The sequence below is a fragment of the Piliocolobus tephrosceles genome, chromosome 10, assembly GCF_002776525.5.
Source record: "Piliocolobus tephrosceles isolate RC106 chromosome 10, ASM277652v3, whole genome shotgun sequence".
NCBI classification, from domain to species: domain Eukaryota; kingdom Metazoa; phylum Chordata; class Mammalia; order Primates; family Cercopithecidae; genus Piliocolobus; species Piliocolobus tephrosceles.
In genome coordinates this window covers 25302161-25321152 of record NC_045443.1, presented here as the reverse complement: position 1 = coordinate 25321152, position 18992 = coordinate 25302161, and the positions used below count along the sequence as shown (strand labels likewise).

The window sequence follows — 18992 nt, the reverse complement described above, 5'->3', positions numbered from 1 at the left end:
CTTTTTCCCTTGAGAAGTGGCAAGGAATGGAGCCAATAAAGTGAGTCAAAGCGTCATTCTGAAGGTCTTACCATGCTGAGGAGGTGGGACTTAATCCTGTAGGCAGGGGAAATGTCTCAGCAAAGCTGGCCTTGTTTTGAATTTCTGTTCTAAATATGAAAGATCAGTTTATACACAAAGCATTTTTTTCGGTGGTTTCATTTATCTTTTTTTTTTAATAGGGAAAAATTGAAACTAGTGTCACTTTCTTCATTAATTATAAAGGTCAACATTGGAGAACTGATGGCATCAGCAATGTATCCTACAAACCAAATGAAAGACTTGTAACATTCAGCCTGGACACCTTTGGCCCTGTTACCTTGATTCAAGATGCTCATATTAACATGCCATACCAGTCATGGGAACTAAGACCGCTTGATGTAAATAAAGTACTTTTAACTGTGACTACAGTATTTACTGAGATTCAGATACAAATTAAGGTGAGTTACTATTATAGTTGTTATATACTGTCATATCAGAGGTAAACCATTTTGAAGGAATACTAGTTTGTCAAAAGCAATCAATGGCTGCTGATTTATATATTGAAATATGTGTCTTATAATCATTTATATAATGAAATATGTGTCTTATTGAAATATGTGTCTTATAATTTATACATTGAAATATGTGTCTTCAATTTATATATTGAAATATGTGTCTTCTAGCATCTAGCATAGTCCTAGAATATAGTAGATACTTAGTAAACATTTATGATATATGAAGACACAAAGTAACTTCTAATCATGAAAAAATGTAACTTGAGCTATATTTCTTTTTTTTTTTTTTTTTTTTTTTTTTTTGAGACGGAGTCTCGCTCTGTCACCCAGGCTGGAGTGTGGTGGCCGGATCTCAGCTCACTGCAAGCTCCGCGGATTCATGCCATTCTCCTGCCTCAGCTTCCTGGGTAGCTGGGACTACAGGTGCCGCCACCTCGCCCGGCTAGTTTTTTGTAGTTTTTAGTAGAGATGGGGTTTCACCGTGTTAGCCAGGATGGTCTCGATCTCCTGACCTCATGATCCGCCCATCTCGGCCTCCCAAAGTGCTGGGATTATAGGCTTGAGCCATCACACCTGGTATCTTGAGCTATATTTCTAAATGAAATATTAGTAGAATAATTAAATAGGCAATAAACATGTAAATAGCAAGGCTCAAACTTAAATTTGTACCTTAAAGTTACTAGGGATAGATCAACTGATGAACCAACAACCCTGGTTGCAGTATGAATTTCAGAGTTTTTGATCCACCCTAAAGGGGCTACCTGATCTTTATCATCCAGCCATTTGAAATCCTTTTTGAGATTGGTTTCTCTCTGAATGATCCCCTATTGCTCATCAGTCAGAAATTATATAGCCTGAGCTGGGCGTGGTGGCTCACACCTGGAATCCCCACACTTTGGGAGGCCAAGGTAGGTGATCACCTGAGGTCAGCAGTTCGAGACCAGCCTGGCCAACATGGTGAAACCCTGTCTCTACTAAAAATACAAAAATTAGCCAGGCGTGGTGGCATGCACCTGTGATGCCAGCTACTCGGGAGGCTCAGGCAGGAGAATTGCTTGAACCTCAGAGGCGGAGGTTGCTGCGAGCCGATCTTACCACTGCGCTCCAGCCTGGGCAACAGAGTGAAACTCTGTCTCAAAAAAAAAGAAAGAGAGAGAGAGAGAGGAAAGGAAAGGGAAAGGGAAAGGAAAAGAAAAAAGAAAGGAAAGGAAAGGAAAAAAGGAAGGAAGGAAGAAAGAAGGAAGGAAGGAAGGAGGGGGGAAGGAAGGAAAGAAGAGAGAGAGAAAAAGAAAGAAAAAAGAAAGAAAAGAAAAAAGAAAAGGAAAAGAAAAGAAATTACATAGCCTGAAATGTATGGAGACAAAAGTAGATTAGCCATTGCCTAGGGCTGAGAGTAGGTGGGGATTAACTGTAAATGAGCATGAGGGATCTTATTGGGAGGGATGAAAATGATATAAAATGGATTTATGGTGATAGTTGTACCACTCTGTAAAGTTACTAAAAATCATTGAATTATAACTTGAAATAGGTGAATTTTATGATATGTAAAATATATCTTAATAAAGTTGTTTTTAAAAACAGAGATAACCTAGAATTCATTATGAATACAGAAAGCCTAGAATATTATTAAACTTTGCTTTTAAAACTAAATGAGGGCTGGGTGCGGTGGCTCATGCCTGTAATCCCAGCACTTTGGGAGGCTGAAGTGGGTGGATCATGAGGTCAGGAGTTCGAGACCAGCCTGGCCAATGTGGTGAAATCCCATCTCTACTAATAATACAAAAATTAGCTTGGCATGTTGGCACGCGCCTATAGTCCCAGCTACTCGGGAAGCTGAGGCAGAAGAATCGCTTGAACCCAGGAGGCGGAGGTTGCAGTGAGCCAAGATTGTGCCACTGCACTCCAGCCTGGGTGACAAAGCAAGACTCCATCTCAGAAACAACAACAACAACAGCAAAAAACTAGATGAGATGGGAGATGGAATGCCTTAGAATCATTAGTGTGCAAGTGCCCTTAAAATGCTTCTGGTCTACCCTCCTGTTGTATATATAGAGAAACTAAGGCCCATAGAGGTTAGGGGTTACATGACCTTTCTGAGATTGTGTAAGGGGATTGTATTGCTGGAGCCTCCTTTCAGGCTTCCCTGCACCATTCCAGCAGCCCTGACGACACTTGTGCAAAGGTTCTTCCTCTAGACTCATGGAAAAATAACAAGCATCTGCACAAAGTTCACTTATTAATATGATGATCGAAACACCCAAGACTGCTCAGTGTGCGTTTTCAGGTTAGTAGATCTGTGCTGTCTAATGCGGTAGCGACCAGCCATATGTAGCTACTGCATGTGACTAGTCCAAGTTAGCACATGCTCTAACTGTAAAATAAACACAAATTTTGCACACTTGGTATGAAGAAAAGAATGCAAACTCTCATTAATAACTTCTATACTGATTACATATTGAAATATTTTAGATATATTGGGTGAAATGAAATATTAACATTAAAAAAATGAGATGTGAATTCTACACACCTTCAAACTGTCACTCTGCGAGACTTTAAAACTGGATAATATTGCCTGATTATGTTAACTTTTATGGGTGTGAAAAGAATGATCCCTAAAAGTAGAATCATAATTGTTATCTAATAACTGTTTTAATTCAGTGTGAACATGTGCATATTCTTATAACTTATAAAATAGGAGGCTTGAGAGATGCTGTAGCTCATTCCTTTGATTGTTCTGATGAAGCCCAAAGAGTTGGTCGACTGCTTAAGATAACATGGGGACTTTGTGTCAGAGCATTCAGATGAGGCCTAAGATATACTTGCCCTGCATTCTTTCTAATATAGAGGGATAGATGATTTTTAAAAATGTATAAAGCATCTAAAGGCTGCACCTGGAGTCATACTGAAGTAATGATTTCTTTAACTTACATAAAACCTTCTTTTTTCTTATTTAAACTAGGAAAACCTCTGCATGTTATCTTCAGTCAAACTAAAAGACAAGAAACACATCTCTGTTTTGGAAGGGACATGGATGACTCCTATTCCTTTCATTATTGCTTTGAAAGAAGCTGGACTGAATATCTTTCCTACTAGACACTCTCATTTTTATGTTGTTATAAACAATAAGGCAAGAATGAATCTTTCCAAATTTAATGTGGTAGGCATTTAAAATGTTAGCAATTACTAAATGTTATATAATTTAATATTATATACACTGTGTTTTATATATTTGTTTATACAGTATTATAGTTAGAAAGAAAGAAGTGAAAAGACCAGAAATCCAGGGTTCTCTCAAGTTTAATAATTTTCCCTAAGAAAGTAAGCCTGTAGTACAATCTTCATATTGACAAATGGAGCATATCCACAGATGGTCAGTTTAGTGAAAAGGTAGTTTAAGCAGTTCTCATTTTGTATACTTTTCTTTTTGCATTACTGGATATTATATAAGATTTCTTAAAATAGTAAATAACTCTGCACTTTCCCAAACATGGTAAATTAGGCAGAATTAAAAATACAAGGACCACCAATGTACAAAACCCACTTCCTTCGGTTTCTTGGCAGAGCCTCCTTGTCTATGTACTGTTTCATGTTCCTCATAAGGCTTTAGTTGAGTAAGATCCTTCCAGGTTAATCTGTGAGCTTCTTGAGGATGGGGGTCATTTCTTAATCAACGTTGATCCTTCTAGCATCTAGCGTAGTCCTAGAGTATAGTAGATACTTAGTAAACATTTATGATATATGAAGACACAAAGTAACTTCTAATCATGAAAAGTGAATTTGTAGGCAGAAGAGTTCTATACCCAAGAACATTTATGAATGTATCAGAAAATGACAATAAGTAGATATTCATATAACATTTCGAAATAATGTGTATGTACATATATGCATAGGAAAAAAACCGTTGGTTTTAGTAACTCAAATTGCCTGTTACTCTGTAATGTTGAATGTAGTGTTCTGTTCATGCTTTCAGAATATTCTACTCAAGGAAATACTATTTTCTGAACACTATGTGCTAGGCACTATTTTAGATGATTGGGATACATCAACCTTTGTTTGCCTTCACAGTCAAAGAAAAAAAATTTAAAAATAAATGATTAGTATGTTAAAAAGGTGAAAAGTGCTATGGGAAGAAGAAAAGGTAGATCAGGAATAGTGAGGCTGAGGCCATATGACACCCATATTAAATAGGGTGTCAGGGAGGGCAGCTCAATGAGAGATAACACTTGAGCGAAACTCAAAGGTGAGGACTTTAACCACGTGCCTCATCTGGGGAAGCAGCTTCCTGGTAAACAACTGGAGCAAGATCACTGAGGGAGTGACCTGGGGTGCTGGAGGATTGGAGGAACACCAAGGAAACCATGGGCTCTGGAACTGAGAGACCAAAGGGAGAAGAAAAAGAGGTCAGCAGGTAATGGGATATACGTGGAGTCGGGAGTAGGGATGTCAGAGGACCATGCAAGTCATTGTTAACTTTGGACTCTATTCTCAGAGAAAGGGAAGCCGTTGCCCAGTGTTGAGAGAGGAGTCGTGTACTCTGACTTACAATTTTAAGTGGATCCTTCTGTGTTGAGAATAGACTGAAGGAGGTCAAAGATGGAGGAAGACTTGTTGGGAGGCTCAAAGATCAATTCTGTTTGTTTTTATATTGACAGGTTCCTCTGGTAGAAGTGAAAGCTTATCGACAGATGGCCCTACTAAGTTCTGCTTTTGCGTTTGGTTGGAGCAAGTGGAACCTACTATGTAATTCTACAAAAGTTGTATTTAAGGTATAATATGTAGAAACCCATAAAACTACTTTGTCCTCCAAAAGAAAAGTACTCTAAGACTAAATGAATGTAGACCATGGCTTCCCCTCTTAGAAAAGTGAAAAAAAAATTATTCAATATAAAGTTTTAAAATTTCAAATTTTTGGCCAAGCACGGTGGCTCACACCTGTAATCCCAGCACTATGGGAGGCCAAGGTGGGCAGATCATCTGAGGTCAGGAGTTCAAGACCAGCCTGACCAACATGGTGAAACCCCGTTTCTACCAAAAATACAAAATTAGCCAGGTGTGGTGGCACATGCCTGTAATCTCAGCTACTGAGGAGGCTGAGGCAGGAGAATCACTTGAACCTGAGAGGTGGAGGTTGTGGTGAACTGAGATCGTGCCATTGCACTCCAGCCTGGGCAACAAGAGCAAAACTCCATCTCAAAAAAAAAAAAAAAAAAAAAATTTTGTCAAAAATATAAATCCAAATTATATAAAATGTATGCCTTTGTTGTCCAAGCTCTTGACTTCAAGCCAGGCCAGAGTCCTTGTATCTCTTTACAAATTGACTCAAGAACAAATGGAAGCCTAGCCTGGTGCATTGGCTCACACCTGTAATCGCAGCCACTTGGGAGGCTGAGGTAGAAGGATCGCCTGAGCCCAGGAATTTGAGGCTGAAGTGAGCTGTGATCACACCACTGCACCCCAGCCTGAACAACAGGGTGAGACCCCCATCTCTTTAAAAAAAGAACAAATGGAAGCTTTTAACATGAATATATCTGTGACTTATAGGCCCTCTCCTCTGAGAGGGTTAGTCCTCCAACTTAACTTCCTGATGCCTTGTTATCAGGTAGCAGTAACTATATCAAATTCTAAAAGCTGACTGATGAATGTTTTGGCCTAAACAAGCCACCATATTTATTTGTTTTTTTATTGTGTGTTTCCCTCACTCAAATATAAGCTCCTTGAGGGCAGGGCTTTGTTGTTGCAGTTGTTATTTATATACGTTGTATGTCTATGTTTTCTGTGTTTTCTTTCCCTGTTATATCCCCAGCACTTAGAACAGTACCTCACACATGATACACTCAATAAATATTTGTTGCATGAATTAATACATGTGAATAGGCTTCATAATCACCAAAATATAAACAGTATCATGGTTTTTCAAAACCCAGTAATGGAACACATAGACTGTTTCTTTTAACCTTTGCAATTTTAGGGGATAAATTGAGCCCTTCAAATAATAATCTGCTACCAAAATACTGAATAGAAGAGAAATTATTAACAAGTTGCTTGAATTCCCTTTTTTTTTTTTTGTTTTTTTTTTTTGTTTTTTAGGTGAGGGAACACCTTACTGAAGAACGTACTGAGAATCCTAATTGGGCCCTTTTAATGTTTAGTGGTGACAGAGCACAAAGACTCAAGATCAAAGAAGAGAGTGAGGCATTTTCTGAAGCGCTTAAAGAAGAAACTGAGTTTCATTCTACTTTATATCACATGGTGAGGGATTTTGCTTCTAAAGAAGCAATGGAGAAAGTCAGGAGTTCCAACTGTCAGTTTGTCAGCTCTGTGTGCCACATGCTGCTCTCTACCAGATTGCTCAGCTACTCCTAACCTCCACTTACAAACTGTATTCGGTATGAAGAACCAAGCATGGTGAAAGACAGGTATTTCTGCAACAGAATGTAATGAGTGAATGAATACATTTCAAATCAACTATTAAAATTTTGTAATCAGCATTTTCTATTCAAGTTTTATTTTAAACACAGTATGTTTTTTTGCCTTTGAATATTTGGCCTGTTACGAATTTCAGCTTTCACTCTATGAAGATTTAAATGATTCTTTATTTCAATAAACTTTAACAAACAATATATAATATTTCTTCCTTAAAAAGCTCATTCAAAAATCATAGGCAGACTTCTTCCCTGTTGTATTTTAGTTGGGGAGATAAAAGCAAAAAGAGGAAACGTAAGCTATCTTACAGTCATTCTGAGAACCTCTGGTTTCATGCTATACTTTCCCAGCTAAAAGTTACTGATTTACGAAGTTCAGATGCTGAAACTTAAAAATCAAGATCCATATATTAGGATATCCTGTTGTCACACTGGTGGTGGCCCATTGTGTCGGAGTCTGGTAAATGGCCACAAGATATGTTCTAGAGACGTCCATGAGTCCTCTTGCTGTGTGGGAGCAGCATCCACAGACTTCTGGAAAAATCGGCCTGTGAGGAAGCTCATCAAAGCTGCAAACAGTACAATGAATGCAATAGAAAGCCAGAGGGCCTTATTAGCCTTTCTGATGGAGGACTTGAGATTTGTTGCCCAGGAAGCTATTGCGTCATAACTATAAGGAAAACACAAACAGAATTTGGTAATTGGTAATTTGTCATTAGAAACATTCCTTTTGCTAACACCACCAATCAGGTGATCTGTCCTCCATACCCTCAAAACTGCCTTTTAATCTACATATTATGATTTATCATTTTGGTTTTGGAAACAATCTGCCTCCCACCCTTTGTAACTATTAGGATTAAAGAAATGATGTGCTACGATGAGAATCTGAAAATTACATGATGTAGGCATAGCTTCTAACAAGTACATACAAGTATCTCATTCTTTCAGTAAGGCAAGGCAGCATATTCCTACAGTGGAAACAAAATGTTCTCGGCTGGGTAGAGTGGATGTCTGCGTATGTACTTATGTGTGTGTGCAGTAGTCCCCCTTTATTCTGGTGGGATAGGCTCCAAGACTGCCAGTGGATGCCTGAAGCTGAAAATAGTACTAAACCCAGTATATACTGTTTTTTCCTACATGCCTATAATAAAATTGAATTTATAGATTAGGCACAGTAAAAGATGAACAATAACTAACATAAAATAGAATAATTTATAACTATATTACAGTAAAAGTTATGTGAATGTAGTCTCAAAATAGGTAATGTAAGTTCAAGGATAACTAGACATACAAAGTTTGTTGTTCATCTTAAATATAACAATTTGGCAAGTCTTTTAGTAATTTGATTAAGATTAATACTGTCAGCCCTGCCTCACCCTTTCCCATTTCACTAAAATGGTAGAATTTATCAAGTAGGTAACTTACACTGAAGAGACATCCCACTTTGATGGATTATTTTTCTTTTCAGAAAGACTTGGCTTCCTTGTCCTTTCTACTATTTCTTCCCCAGGTGGCTCTGAGTCAGCTTTAGTTCTGTAAATAAATGTTGTTTTTAATATTTGAAACTAAGGATAATATGCTATAATCAGTCATAAAATATTGGTAAATCTTACTGTAACTCAAGAGACAAACAAATGTTCTGTTTTAGGGAAACGATAAATATCTAACTCTAAAAATCAAATCACCAGATTTATAATGTAAACCTTTTATAGAAATTTAATTAAAAATAAGTTCATTTAGAAAAATAATAAATGTGTAGAAAGTTAGAATATTAGCCAAGTATATACAAAAAGGAGAAATTTAAAAAGAACATTCCGAAGTTAGTCTCACCACTCATCATTAACCAATGTTATTACTATGATTTCTCTGCATGCATATATATATATATATGCATGTTTAACCATACTTTATTAAACACTTTAATCTCAGCACTTTGGGACGCCAAGGAAGGGGACTCCTCCCAAGGATCTCAGGACTCCAGGGATTGCTTGAGCCCTGGAGTTGGAGGCTGTAGTGAGCTATGGTTGCACCACTGCACCCCAGCCTAGGCAACAGAGTCAGACTCTGTCTCTTAAAAAATATATATATATTCTATATACACATTTATAGATTATATACACATTGTACATTATGCATATATGTATTTATATAATACATATTTATAATATTTTATATAATATATAACACTTTTTATATGTGTGCATATATATAAACATGTATATATGATATATATATTTTTAAGAGTCTGACTCTGTTGCCTAGACTGGAGTACAGTATATATAAATATATACTATATATAGACATATATAATATATACACACATATTTACATATATAATATGTACACATATTTATACTATACAAAGTTTATAATATAGAATATGTATATATGTGTGTATATACAGTATATTTTTATGTATAAAATATATATAATACATATTCATAGGTATTTACTTTATATATGGGTATGTACATACACCTGTGTGTGTGTGCATGTGTGTATGTGTATATATAAAACAAATGTGGACACCATATTTCTTCTTTTTAAATTTTATTGTATTTAACGTTAGTAAAAATCTTTTCTCATTGTTATTGATTTTATTCCTTTCTCTGTATGATTTCCAATCAGTGCTAACTTGGAGTAACATAAGAGTTTATTTTTTTCTCTGAAAATCTTAATAATTTAAGAAGTGTTTTTGAAAATATTCTCAATGTAAAACGAGTTAAAATAAAAGGTTAGTTAAAATAAATTAGTATTCAGTGAACTGGGAAATAGCAATTGATTGACTGCATTTTAAATCAAATCATATTATTTAAGGAGGTGTTCCTCCACCTAAGCAAAACATAATTGTTCCACTATATTTGCTGATGAGTTCCGAGTTGGATTTGAATTTTGAAATCTCAAGCTCATAATACCCTCAGAATTGCCAAAGGGAAATGTGTCTCAAAGATCTTTTTTTTCATTCAAACATCTATAGGAAATAAATATGATAGACTTTAGTTTTTAAAGAAGACAAGACCCAAAAGCCAGGATAAATTGCATTTCTATAAGATTCTCAAGGTTTCAGTCTTTTGTTTACAAATACTTCTCAGTGGAAATCATACCATACTAACAAAAAGCAAAAACTAGATAATCTTTTGAAGGAAACTCTTGAACTGATTTTTTTTTTTTCCAACCAGCTCAAAAAAGATTCATTATGTTAACTCTAAATCTGAAAACAGTTGTAACACATGCAGTAGGCAACTAGGACTTTAAGAAAAAAAAGAAACCAAAACAGATTATCTAAGGTTTGCACCATGTCATGCTCATCTTTATATTCCTTAGAATTAAGCAGAGTGTTCATCACATGGTAGGCACTCATGAAAATGTATAAAATAAGTATAAAATCATCTCCTTAAGATCCCTCACTTTAACAGATATGAAAACAGACCAAGTAAGGTTAGGCACTTTTTCTAATGCCACCCAAGGACTCAGAGGTAGCATTTCTGCATATCCCTCCTTCTTGCCCTCTACCTGTCACTGTAGGAGTATATTTGTTTAGTTTACTAGATACAGAGATAGCAATTCAGTATTCCTCTACTCTTCATTTACATAAGTGGTAGATGTACATACATGTTACATATGTGCCTATGTTATGTTATATATCTCATGTTTTAAATATATCTATATATATATATATATAGATATATATAGATAGATAGATAGATAGATGGACGTTTTACTTCTGTGGCTCTTTATTGACCTTTCCCCATTAGGGACAGACACCTGGACAGGAAAAAAATTATCTTCACAAATACGACAAATTCCAGGGTCTTTTCTAACTTAAGACCTCAAACTTTGCCATTCTGAGAGCTATGAGAGTGAATGTATTACTATTCAGAAATCACATTTCTATTGTGCTTTACAGTTTATAAAAGCATTTTACAATGAATTATCTTTTTAATGATACAGCATTATTTCATCTCCGTGGAATAAAAGTGATTCCCACTGTTTATGTCCCAGTTCATGTCAGGTTAATAAACACACTGAGCTTCACCTACTTTAGTTCACATTTTTCTTCTTCAGCATCTGCCCAGGAATAGGTGCTAATAAATCGAGGTAATGAGGGACGGTGTTCACTCTGCTTTGACCCCAAAATACGCCTAAATAAAGATGATTATAGCCACTTGTCAAATCAAATACATCTGTAGCCATTATCAATTTATTTCCTACAGCTTAAATAAATACAAAATTATATGTCCTAATTTTTTTTTCTTGGCACATTCACAGATCTCCTACTTCATGATAAAAACTTCATAATTATATACCAATTTACATAATTATTCTGTTTATACTTTGTACAAATCAAACATTACTATATCACTTAATTGAAGCACTCATTTAGTTGAGCCCAAGTATAAAATAGTAAGGTTCCCAAAGAGGAACCATAAAATTACACTTACCAACTGCTTGACCTCCTACTGAATCGATCATTATTTTCCATCCCAGCCACCTTTAGAAGTTCAAATGTTAAAAGAAATGATAAAATATACGTTTACATTTTCTGTCATATGAAAATGAATTTACCTTCGACTAAGAACACTTAGGAATTGTCTTACCATTCCTGCATTTCCAATGTTTCTGGGTAAAGAGGCAATAGTCACTCTCCGAAGAGAAGGTGGCTACCAGAAGGAGGAAAATGTACATTTAGAAAACTCTCAATAATTTATCATTGTATGCAACACCAATGAATATCCTTGCACATGCACATCCATGCACTTGACCACTGCTGAGTTAAACAGTAGACATATCTTAAAGGATCCTCTTGTGGCCAAATTGTCTTCCAGAAATATTTTACCAGTTTATATTCCACCTAACTGAATGTTGGATTATTATAATTTATGCCAATCAAACAAATATAAGATTTCTTGTTTGGGTTTGCAATTATCTGACTTCTAGTAACATTGAACGTTGCTTTTTTATGTTAAATAATCATGTGTTTATCTTCTCTGAGAACCACCATTTATGTTTACCACCTTTGTCTATATTAATTTTGTTTATATTGAATTTTGTCTAAATTGATTTTTCATATTTCTGGCAGAAATGTTTTATTGTTAATCCAGCCAAATCTGTTCTTCTCTTTTGCCACTATTGCTTCTATGCTTAGAAAGATTTCTCCCAACTCAAGAGGAGATAAATATGCACCTACATGTATAGCTTTTTTGTTCATGGTTTCATTTTTTCTATTCAACACATTTAAGGATTGTCATGATGTTTTAATGAATGAGTTTCTTGAGATTTGTACAGAAAAGTATTACATAGTATTATGTGGTTCTTAAGGTTTAAATAAGTACATCAGGATACAAAATTTTAAAAAATGTAATAAATTAACTAAAGGGGTTCCATGTGAATCATTTTCTTAAACCATCATCCCTAATTTAATTTCATAGGTTAGTTGAGCATCAAGAATATGAAATCGTGGCCCAGGAAACTTGGTTTCTAACCATGCTCCTACCAATACATGATCATAACTGATCTCTTAACTTCTGTGTTTCTCTTCCATCGTCTGAAAAAGAGGGATTTGTATGGAATGATTTTAAAATCACTTATTGAAAAATTCTGTATATCTATGAAACCCTGATTTTTACACTGTGGCAAAACCTGCTGGTGACCCTTAGTATCATATTCTTCCTTCTTAGTTAGTAATAAGCCTCCTGAGTTTTAGCTAGGCATACAGCCTCCCAAATACAAACTGTATTTTCTAGTCTCATTCGCAACAAAGAATGGAAGGAGAAATGTTATTTTGGACTTCTAGAGAATGTCTTTACAGGGAGAGGGAACACTTGTCATTGCTTCTTTTTTTTTTTCTTGGAATGAGATGATGTAATGATGAGGGCTTGGTGCCTGGATCTGAAGTAGCCATCTTAGACCCTGAGGCAGAAGCCAAGGGTTGAGGGTAGTGAGGCAGCAAGAAAGAAGGAGGCTGGTCCCTCAGGATCTTGTGAAGCTGCTGTGCCATTGTTGGGTTACCCACTTCCAACTTCAGTTTTGCAAAACAGAGAGAAACCATTGTTATACTGACTTTCTTCATGCTGCCAGGCACACTTAGTTGATACAGAAATATAGCAGAGAGTATAAAAGCATACTTAGATAAACAAATACATCTATATGAATTAAAATCACTATTTGATTATTTACATATAAAGGCCTGAAGCTTCGAATAACATTTTAAAACCATCTTACAAGTGTTTGCTAGACATTTGTTAAGTGAATTGGTAATTACCTTGGAGTTTAGAGAAGCTGAACGTTTTTTAATTTGGCAGTCATCTGAAAGGAAAAACACATTGACACGTTTTAGCTATTACACATGCCATTTATGTTAAAGCAATGTTTTAATTCTTTAAAGGTAAAGCAAAATTCAGAAAATATTTATTAAGACTTTAGAGACTACTGAGCAATATAAATATCTGTTTATCATTCATTTAATGCTTCATAACAATTACAGTCTTAACCAGTGTAATACAGTCCTCTGTGTCACTGTGATGTCCACAATGCCTAGCTAGCACAGGGTGGGCACTACATGTGTGTCTGCTGGAGAAAGGAATCCAAAAGTACCATTCAGAAGAGTATCAAATATGGTTACTGTTCTAGAACAGGGAACAGATTCTCGAAATAAGAATTCTGCTCAGAAAAGTTCATATTGTTTATTTTAAATAAAACTCTTGTAAGATTTATAGAAACCATATGTTATTCCCCATAGCCTCATATGTTTCTCTGTTTTCCAGTTCATCAGTCAGCTTACTGTGCCAGGGTCATTCCTTCCGTGAGGAATCAAAACCATTGCTAATGGGAGCACCCATATAAGTTATTTCTCCTTACTTTTTACATGTGGACAAATTCTAATGTATCCTAAATAGGGGAACACTTAGGTCAACCTCATGAGTTGGATTAAATATATTCTGTCATCTCAGTAATCTAAATTGAGTTAATAAATTTTTGGTGTCATTACCAAAGAATCCTTCATGTGCCCCAACCTGTTTTCTGACACCTTACTTTTAGCTATATAAATAACAAGAATGAATGATTTTTCTAATATAAACTTAGCCTAAGAGTTTTATTATACTAAAGTCATAATAAGACTTAGCAAAAAAGAGGAGAACGTAGAAAAACACAACTCATACTATTATCATAAACTTTTATTACCATCATCTTCAAGAGGATTGAAAGACCTTTCATTCTGCAGAAGAACCTGTTTCAGTTCTTCTAATTCAGCATGCTCTTTAGCATACATCCTCTTCAAGTTTTCTACATGCTGAATCATCACTTCAACTGCTTTACTGACTCGGCTTTCCTAGCAGGAGAAAAACAAGCACATTTACATTGAAAATACTACTCTGAATTAAAAGATGGCGATTAAACACATTTACCTTCACTCCATTCCTAAATCCCACTAAAATGGCAATAAATGTTTTTTTTTTTTTTTTTTTAAAAAAAAAGACATGCATCTACAGGGGCAAACAGAAGAGAATATGACAACAAGACTTTGAAAACTGGATAGAAGGACTAGTGGCAAATGACTAAGACCTGGAAAAGCTGAACCCTAGAAAAGGCAACAAGAAAAGCCTAGAAGCAATCTACATTGCACCTCAGTAAGGTTGAAGGTGGGTGTGTGAACAGCAGAAATGGTTGAAAGTCTGTGTTAAAAAAAAAAAAAAAAAAAAAATAGGTCCAGAGATCCCCTTCCTCGCTCTGGCCAGCAGAGCAATTTTCCCTTCACTATTTTGGTGAAAGACTATATACAGTTGGATATCTAGAGAGAGCTGAGTTGAGGTTCGTGGATTGGGAAAGAAAAGAAAGCTGATGATGGATCAATCATGCTGAAAACAACAGATTTAAGCAAAAATCTATATGCATATTGAATATTGAGATCCAGCCTTACTCCTCCTTCCAGCTTCCAAACACTGGCAGCCAGAGTTACACCCTCAAGGCAGGCAGTTGGAAGGTTTTTCTCTGGGGATTCTAATATTCTAAGATAAAAGTCCTATAACTAATGACATTAGGAGTACCCCCTCCCCCCTGCCAGTGAAACATTTGGAACGTTCATAGTCCTATGAATATTTGTGCACAAGTATCTGAGTGTCTGTTTTCAATTCTTTGGGGTATACATCTAGGAATGGAATTGCTGAGTCATAGTAGTTAAAAGTTAAATATATTAGTTTAACTTTTAAACATTCTTAAACTTTTAAACATATTATTAGTAAACATATTCTATGTTTAACTTTTAAGGATCCACCAAACTGTTTTCCATAGTGGCTGAACCATTTCACATCTCCCAGCACCATACAGTGTTTGCAGTCTCCCCACATCCTCACCAACACTATTCCTTCTTTGCTTCCTCCCTCCCTCCCTCCTTCCTTCCTTCTTTCACAATAGACATCCTAGTGGGTGTGAAGTGGTATCTCATCGTGGTTTTGATTTGCATTTTCCTAATACATATAAGGATGTTAAGCATCTTTTTACCTGCTTATTGACCATTTGTATATCTTCTTTGAACAAATTTCTATTGAAGTCTTTGACCCCCCCCCCCTTTTTTTTTTCCAGACAGAGTTTTGCTCTTGTTGCCCAGGCTGGCGTGCAATGGCACAATCTTGGCTCACTGCAACCTCTGCCTCCCGAGTTCCAGTGATTTTCCTGCCTCAGTCTCCCGAGTAGCTGAGATTACAGGTGCGTGCCACCACGCCTGGCTAATTTTTGTATTTTTAGTAGATGAGGTTCTGCCATGTTGGCCAGGCTGGTCTCAAACTCCTGACCTCGTGATCTGCCCGCCTTAGCCTCCCAAAGTGCTGGGATTACAGGCATGAGCCACTGCACCTGGCCACACATCCTTTCAAACCACAGTAAGACATTGGGTTTTACTCCAAGTAAAGTGAGGACCTTTAGGACATTGAACCAAAAAGTAACACAATCTAAGTTTTAAAAGGATTACTGTGGCTCCTTTTTTAAGAACAGACTATGTTGGGAGGAGGGATTGGAATTGGATGGAAGCAGGGAGACCATATAGGAACCTATTGCATTAATTTGGACAAAATAGAATGGAGGCTTAGATCAAGATGGTAACAGTCGAAAGGGAAATAAGTGGTTGAATTCTGAATATATTCTGACAATTCAGCCAATAGGGTTTCTGTAGGATTTAGTGTGAAGTGAGAGAGAAAGGTGTTGAGAATTACTCCAGCTCCCTCTGCCCCTATTTTGGCCTGAGCAACTAAAAGGACAGAGCTGCCCTTGAGCGAAGTAAGGAGCTTATGCATGGGGTAAGGTTTGGCGGGGGGACCATGAACACTTCAGTTTTGAATGTTAGGTTTGAGGTGATAAAACATCCAAGTGGGATTGTTGAGTCAGCAGTAGCATACCCTGGTCTGGAGCTCAGGGGAGTAGATTAGGCTAAACATATGAATTTGAGAGTCCTCAGGTGACTGCACGGGATCACAGGGGGACAGCGTGCACATGGAGATCAGATGCGCACGAGTGGAGTCCCGCGGCTCTTCAATATTCAGAGGTCCGAGAGAAGGGGTAGGACCGCAGGAAGCCTGGAAGGAGCAGTGCGTGATGTACAGAAAAGCCAGGGGACGTGATGTCTGGAAGTTAAGTGAGGAGAGCGTTTCCAGGAAGAGGAAGACATCAGCCATGCCAGATGAGGACTGAGAAACTGAATTTTGTAATGTGGAGGTCACTAGTGACCTTGGAAAAATCTGCTTTGTGGAAGCAAAAGGCTGATTGAGATTGGGTTTGAGAGAACATGGGAGGAGGAAGACTGAACACAGTGAGTACCATTCTGTCGAGGTTTGCTGTAAATGGGAGCAGAGAAACAGGGTGGTGGCCAGAAAAGAAAGGATGAAAGGTTATTTTGTTTGTGTTTGTTTTGTGTTATTATTCCCATCTAGAAAACAACATATTATTTGTGTGCTGATAGAAATGGCTCAGTAGAGTGGAGAAAATGTAAAAGAAGAAAAGTCAGGAGAATTTGGTCCCATGACTCTGAGTAAATTAGTGGGGAAGGCTCCCATCTACAGGGGGGAAGGCTGGCCTCGATAGAGTTAGAGACAATGCATCTTTAGGAACAAGAGCAAGGGACTGTGTAAGGGTTCACACGCCGGGAGGCTTTGTGGCAGTTTCCTTTGATTGTCCCAGTTTCCTCACAGTGAGGTTGGAAGCAAAGTCATTACCTGTATTTGAGAGAGAATATGGGGAAAGACATGATAGTGGTTTGAGGAGAAAGGAAAGGGTGGGAAACTGATATTTAAGAGAGAAGGAGGGTGATTGAAGGGAAGCCCCACAGACCCACTTGAGGTTGGTGATAATGAATTCAAAGAGAAACAGGTCAGCATGGGAATGTGACATTTTCCAGCTCTGCAGGCATGAGAGGGAGAAGCAGATTTACTTGTAGATTCGCCAAATGAGTAAGACAAAGCAAGAAATGGAAAAGTGTTGAGGGGTCATGCAAGGTAGTGAAAACTATGTTTAACTGTGGAGTATAAGCTTGGCCAGGAAAGCAGGGTGGCCAACAATAGCGTGAGGGACAGCGAAAAGGTGTGAGGGACCAGAGATTGATACAAGAAGTAAATATCTTCATCGTGGAAGAGCAACAGATAATACCTAAAACTGAAAATAAATCACTAAATGACAGCATGAGCATGTTATTTAAAAATGTGAATGCAAATACAAAACAAATAAGACAAAAGAGTTGAAAGTTGTTTCTCTGGATCATGGGAAATTAGTAAGGCTTATAGAGCTGACTGACCTTTTAAAAAGCTATGTGCATATATAACTTTAGTAAAAATGAAACCAAGAATAACAGTATTCTCTAGTGAGGGGTTAAAAAGGAGCTAAGTTGTAAAAATGTATAACAAACGATCAAACTAAAATTACCACCACAATTAAATGTCTCCTTAAGAAAATATATTTTAACAAGTCTGCTTAGGTATAGATTTTAAAAATTCATACCTCCCCCAGGTTTGCCCACAAAGAAATTTTGGAATTCTGCTTCTCTAAGGACAAGTACACACAGATGCATATACAAGGATATTTACTGTAATATTGTTTATGACAGAAAAATATCAAGAACATCCTGAAATGATTGAATACAAAGAATTGGTTAAATAATTTATGTCTACTCAACCAGTAGGATACCATAAAATGGTGATATGTGCGTATATATTTATATCACACAGAAAGTTACCTATGTTATATGATGAATAAAAAGCAGATTATAATACTACATAAGGGATTATAAACACTATATATAACACTATACATCTTGAAGAATATATCACAAAATTTTTATGATTGTCACTGGCTCGTGTTATTAGATGTTTTTTACATTTTTTATTTGTACATTCCATTTTTTTCTATATTAAACACATATGTCTTATACAACAAAAGTATTTTTAAAACTTACTCCTAGAAATGAGAAATCCACAGTCTCAGGAAAAATGAATCTTTTTTGTAATTTCATTCTAACCAGAGAAATGAAGACAGGTTACCTGATTGATGGCTCCCAACATCTCAGCCCTACTGGCCACTCGTGCTGTGCACTGGCTAAGAAACTTTATACTCTTCTCCAGCTTCTTAATGATTTCCTGTGCCTGGTTGTCATCTTCACACAGAGATGTTAAAGACTGTACAGAAAACAGCATATTAAAAGATATCCAAAACAAGCATTCAGCGAGTGATTTTAACACTAAGTTGCAAATATGGATGACATTCTAATCTCAATTATTTCGGTGGAAGATGAAGCAGCAAAGGCCAATAATGAATGATACTGATATATTATTATCTGTGTTGGGTACTGGGTAGATATATGCAGGTGATCACAAATCCTTCATGTCTATTCTTTTTTATTTACTTCCCAGATTTGCCACATCTTTCTTTCTATAGCTAATAGGATGGGCTACAATTAATTGACAATGGTAAAGAGACTATGCTTATAAAAGAGGTGAATATCATATAAGGAGCATAGGTTGGAATTTTAAGAAACGTAACCAAACATACTGGAATT

The 18992-nt window shown here is 36.5% G+C and overlaps 2 protein-coding genes across 6 annotated transcripts in view; one reads left to right on the top strand and one right to left on the bottom strand.

Annotated features, from left to right (window-relative positions):
* Positions 1 to 7024, top strand: part of CASC1 (cancer susceptibility 1) — a 94750-nt gene extending 87726 nt beyond the window's left edge. The window contains exons 12-15 of the mRNA XM_023209064.2: positions 265 to 479; positions 3496 to 3663; positions 5189 to 5302; positions 6624 to 7024. Coding sequence (XP_023064832.1) covers positions 265 to 479; positions 3496 to 3663; positions 5189 to 5302; positions 6624 to 6899 — 773 coding nt within the window. The 3' untranslated portion in view covers positions 6900 to 7024. The remainder of the gene's footprint in view (positions 1 to 264; positions 480 to 3495; positions 3664 to 5188; positions 5303 to 6623) is intronic.
* LRMP (lymphoid restricted membrane protein) overlaps positions 6579 to 18992 on the bottom strand; it is a 57204-nt gene continuing 44790 nt past the window's right edge. For 3 of the 5 annotated variants that reach the window (XM_031936287.1, XM_031936288.1, XM_031936289.1), the window contains 8 exons: positions 18478 to 18612; positions 14141 to 14288; positions 13221 to 13264; positions 11557 to 11619; positions 11401 to 11450; positions 10999 to 11100; positions 8384 to 8491; positions 6579 to 7628 (listed from right to left, as the gene is read on the bottom strand). In XM_031936287.1, the coding sequence (XP_031792147.1) occupies positions 7385 to 7628; positions 8384 to 8491; positions 10999 to 11100; positions 11401 to 11450; positions 11557 to 11619; positions 13221 to 13264; positions 14141 to 14288; positions 18478 to 18612 (894 nt within the window). In that variant the 3' untranslated portion in view covers positions 6579 to 7384. The remainder of the gene's footprint in view (positions 7629 to 8383; positions 8492 to 10998; positions 11101 to 11400; positions 11451 to 11556; positions 11620 to 13220; positions 13265 to 14140; positions 14289 to 18477; positions 18613 to 18992) is intronic. The other 2 variants (XM_023209062.2, XM_023209063.2) reach the window with 1 other exon arrangement.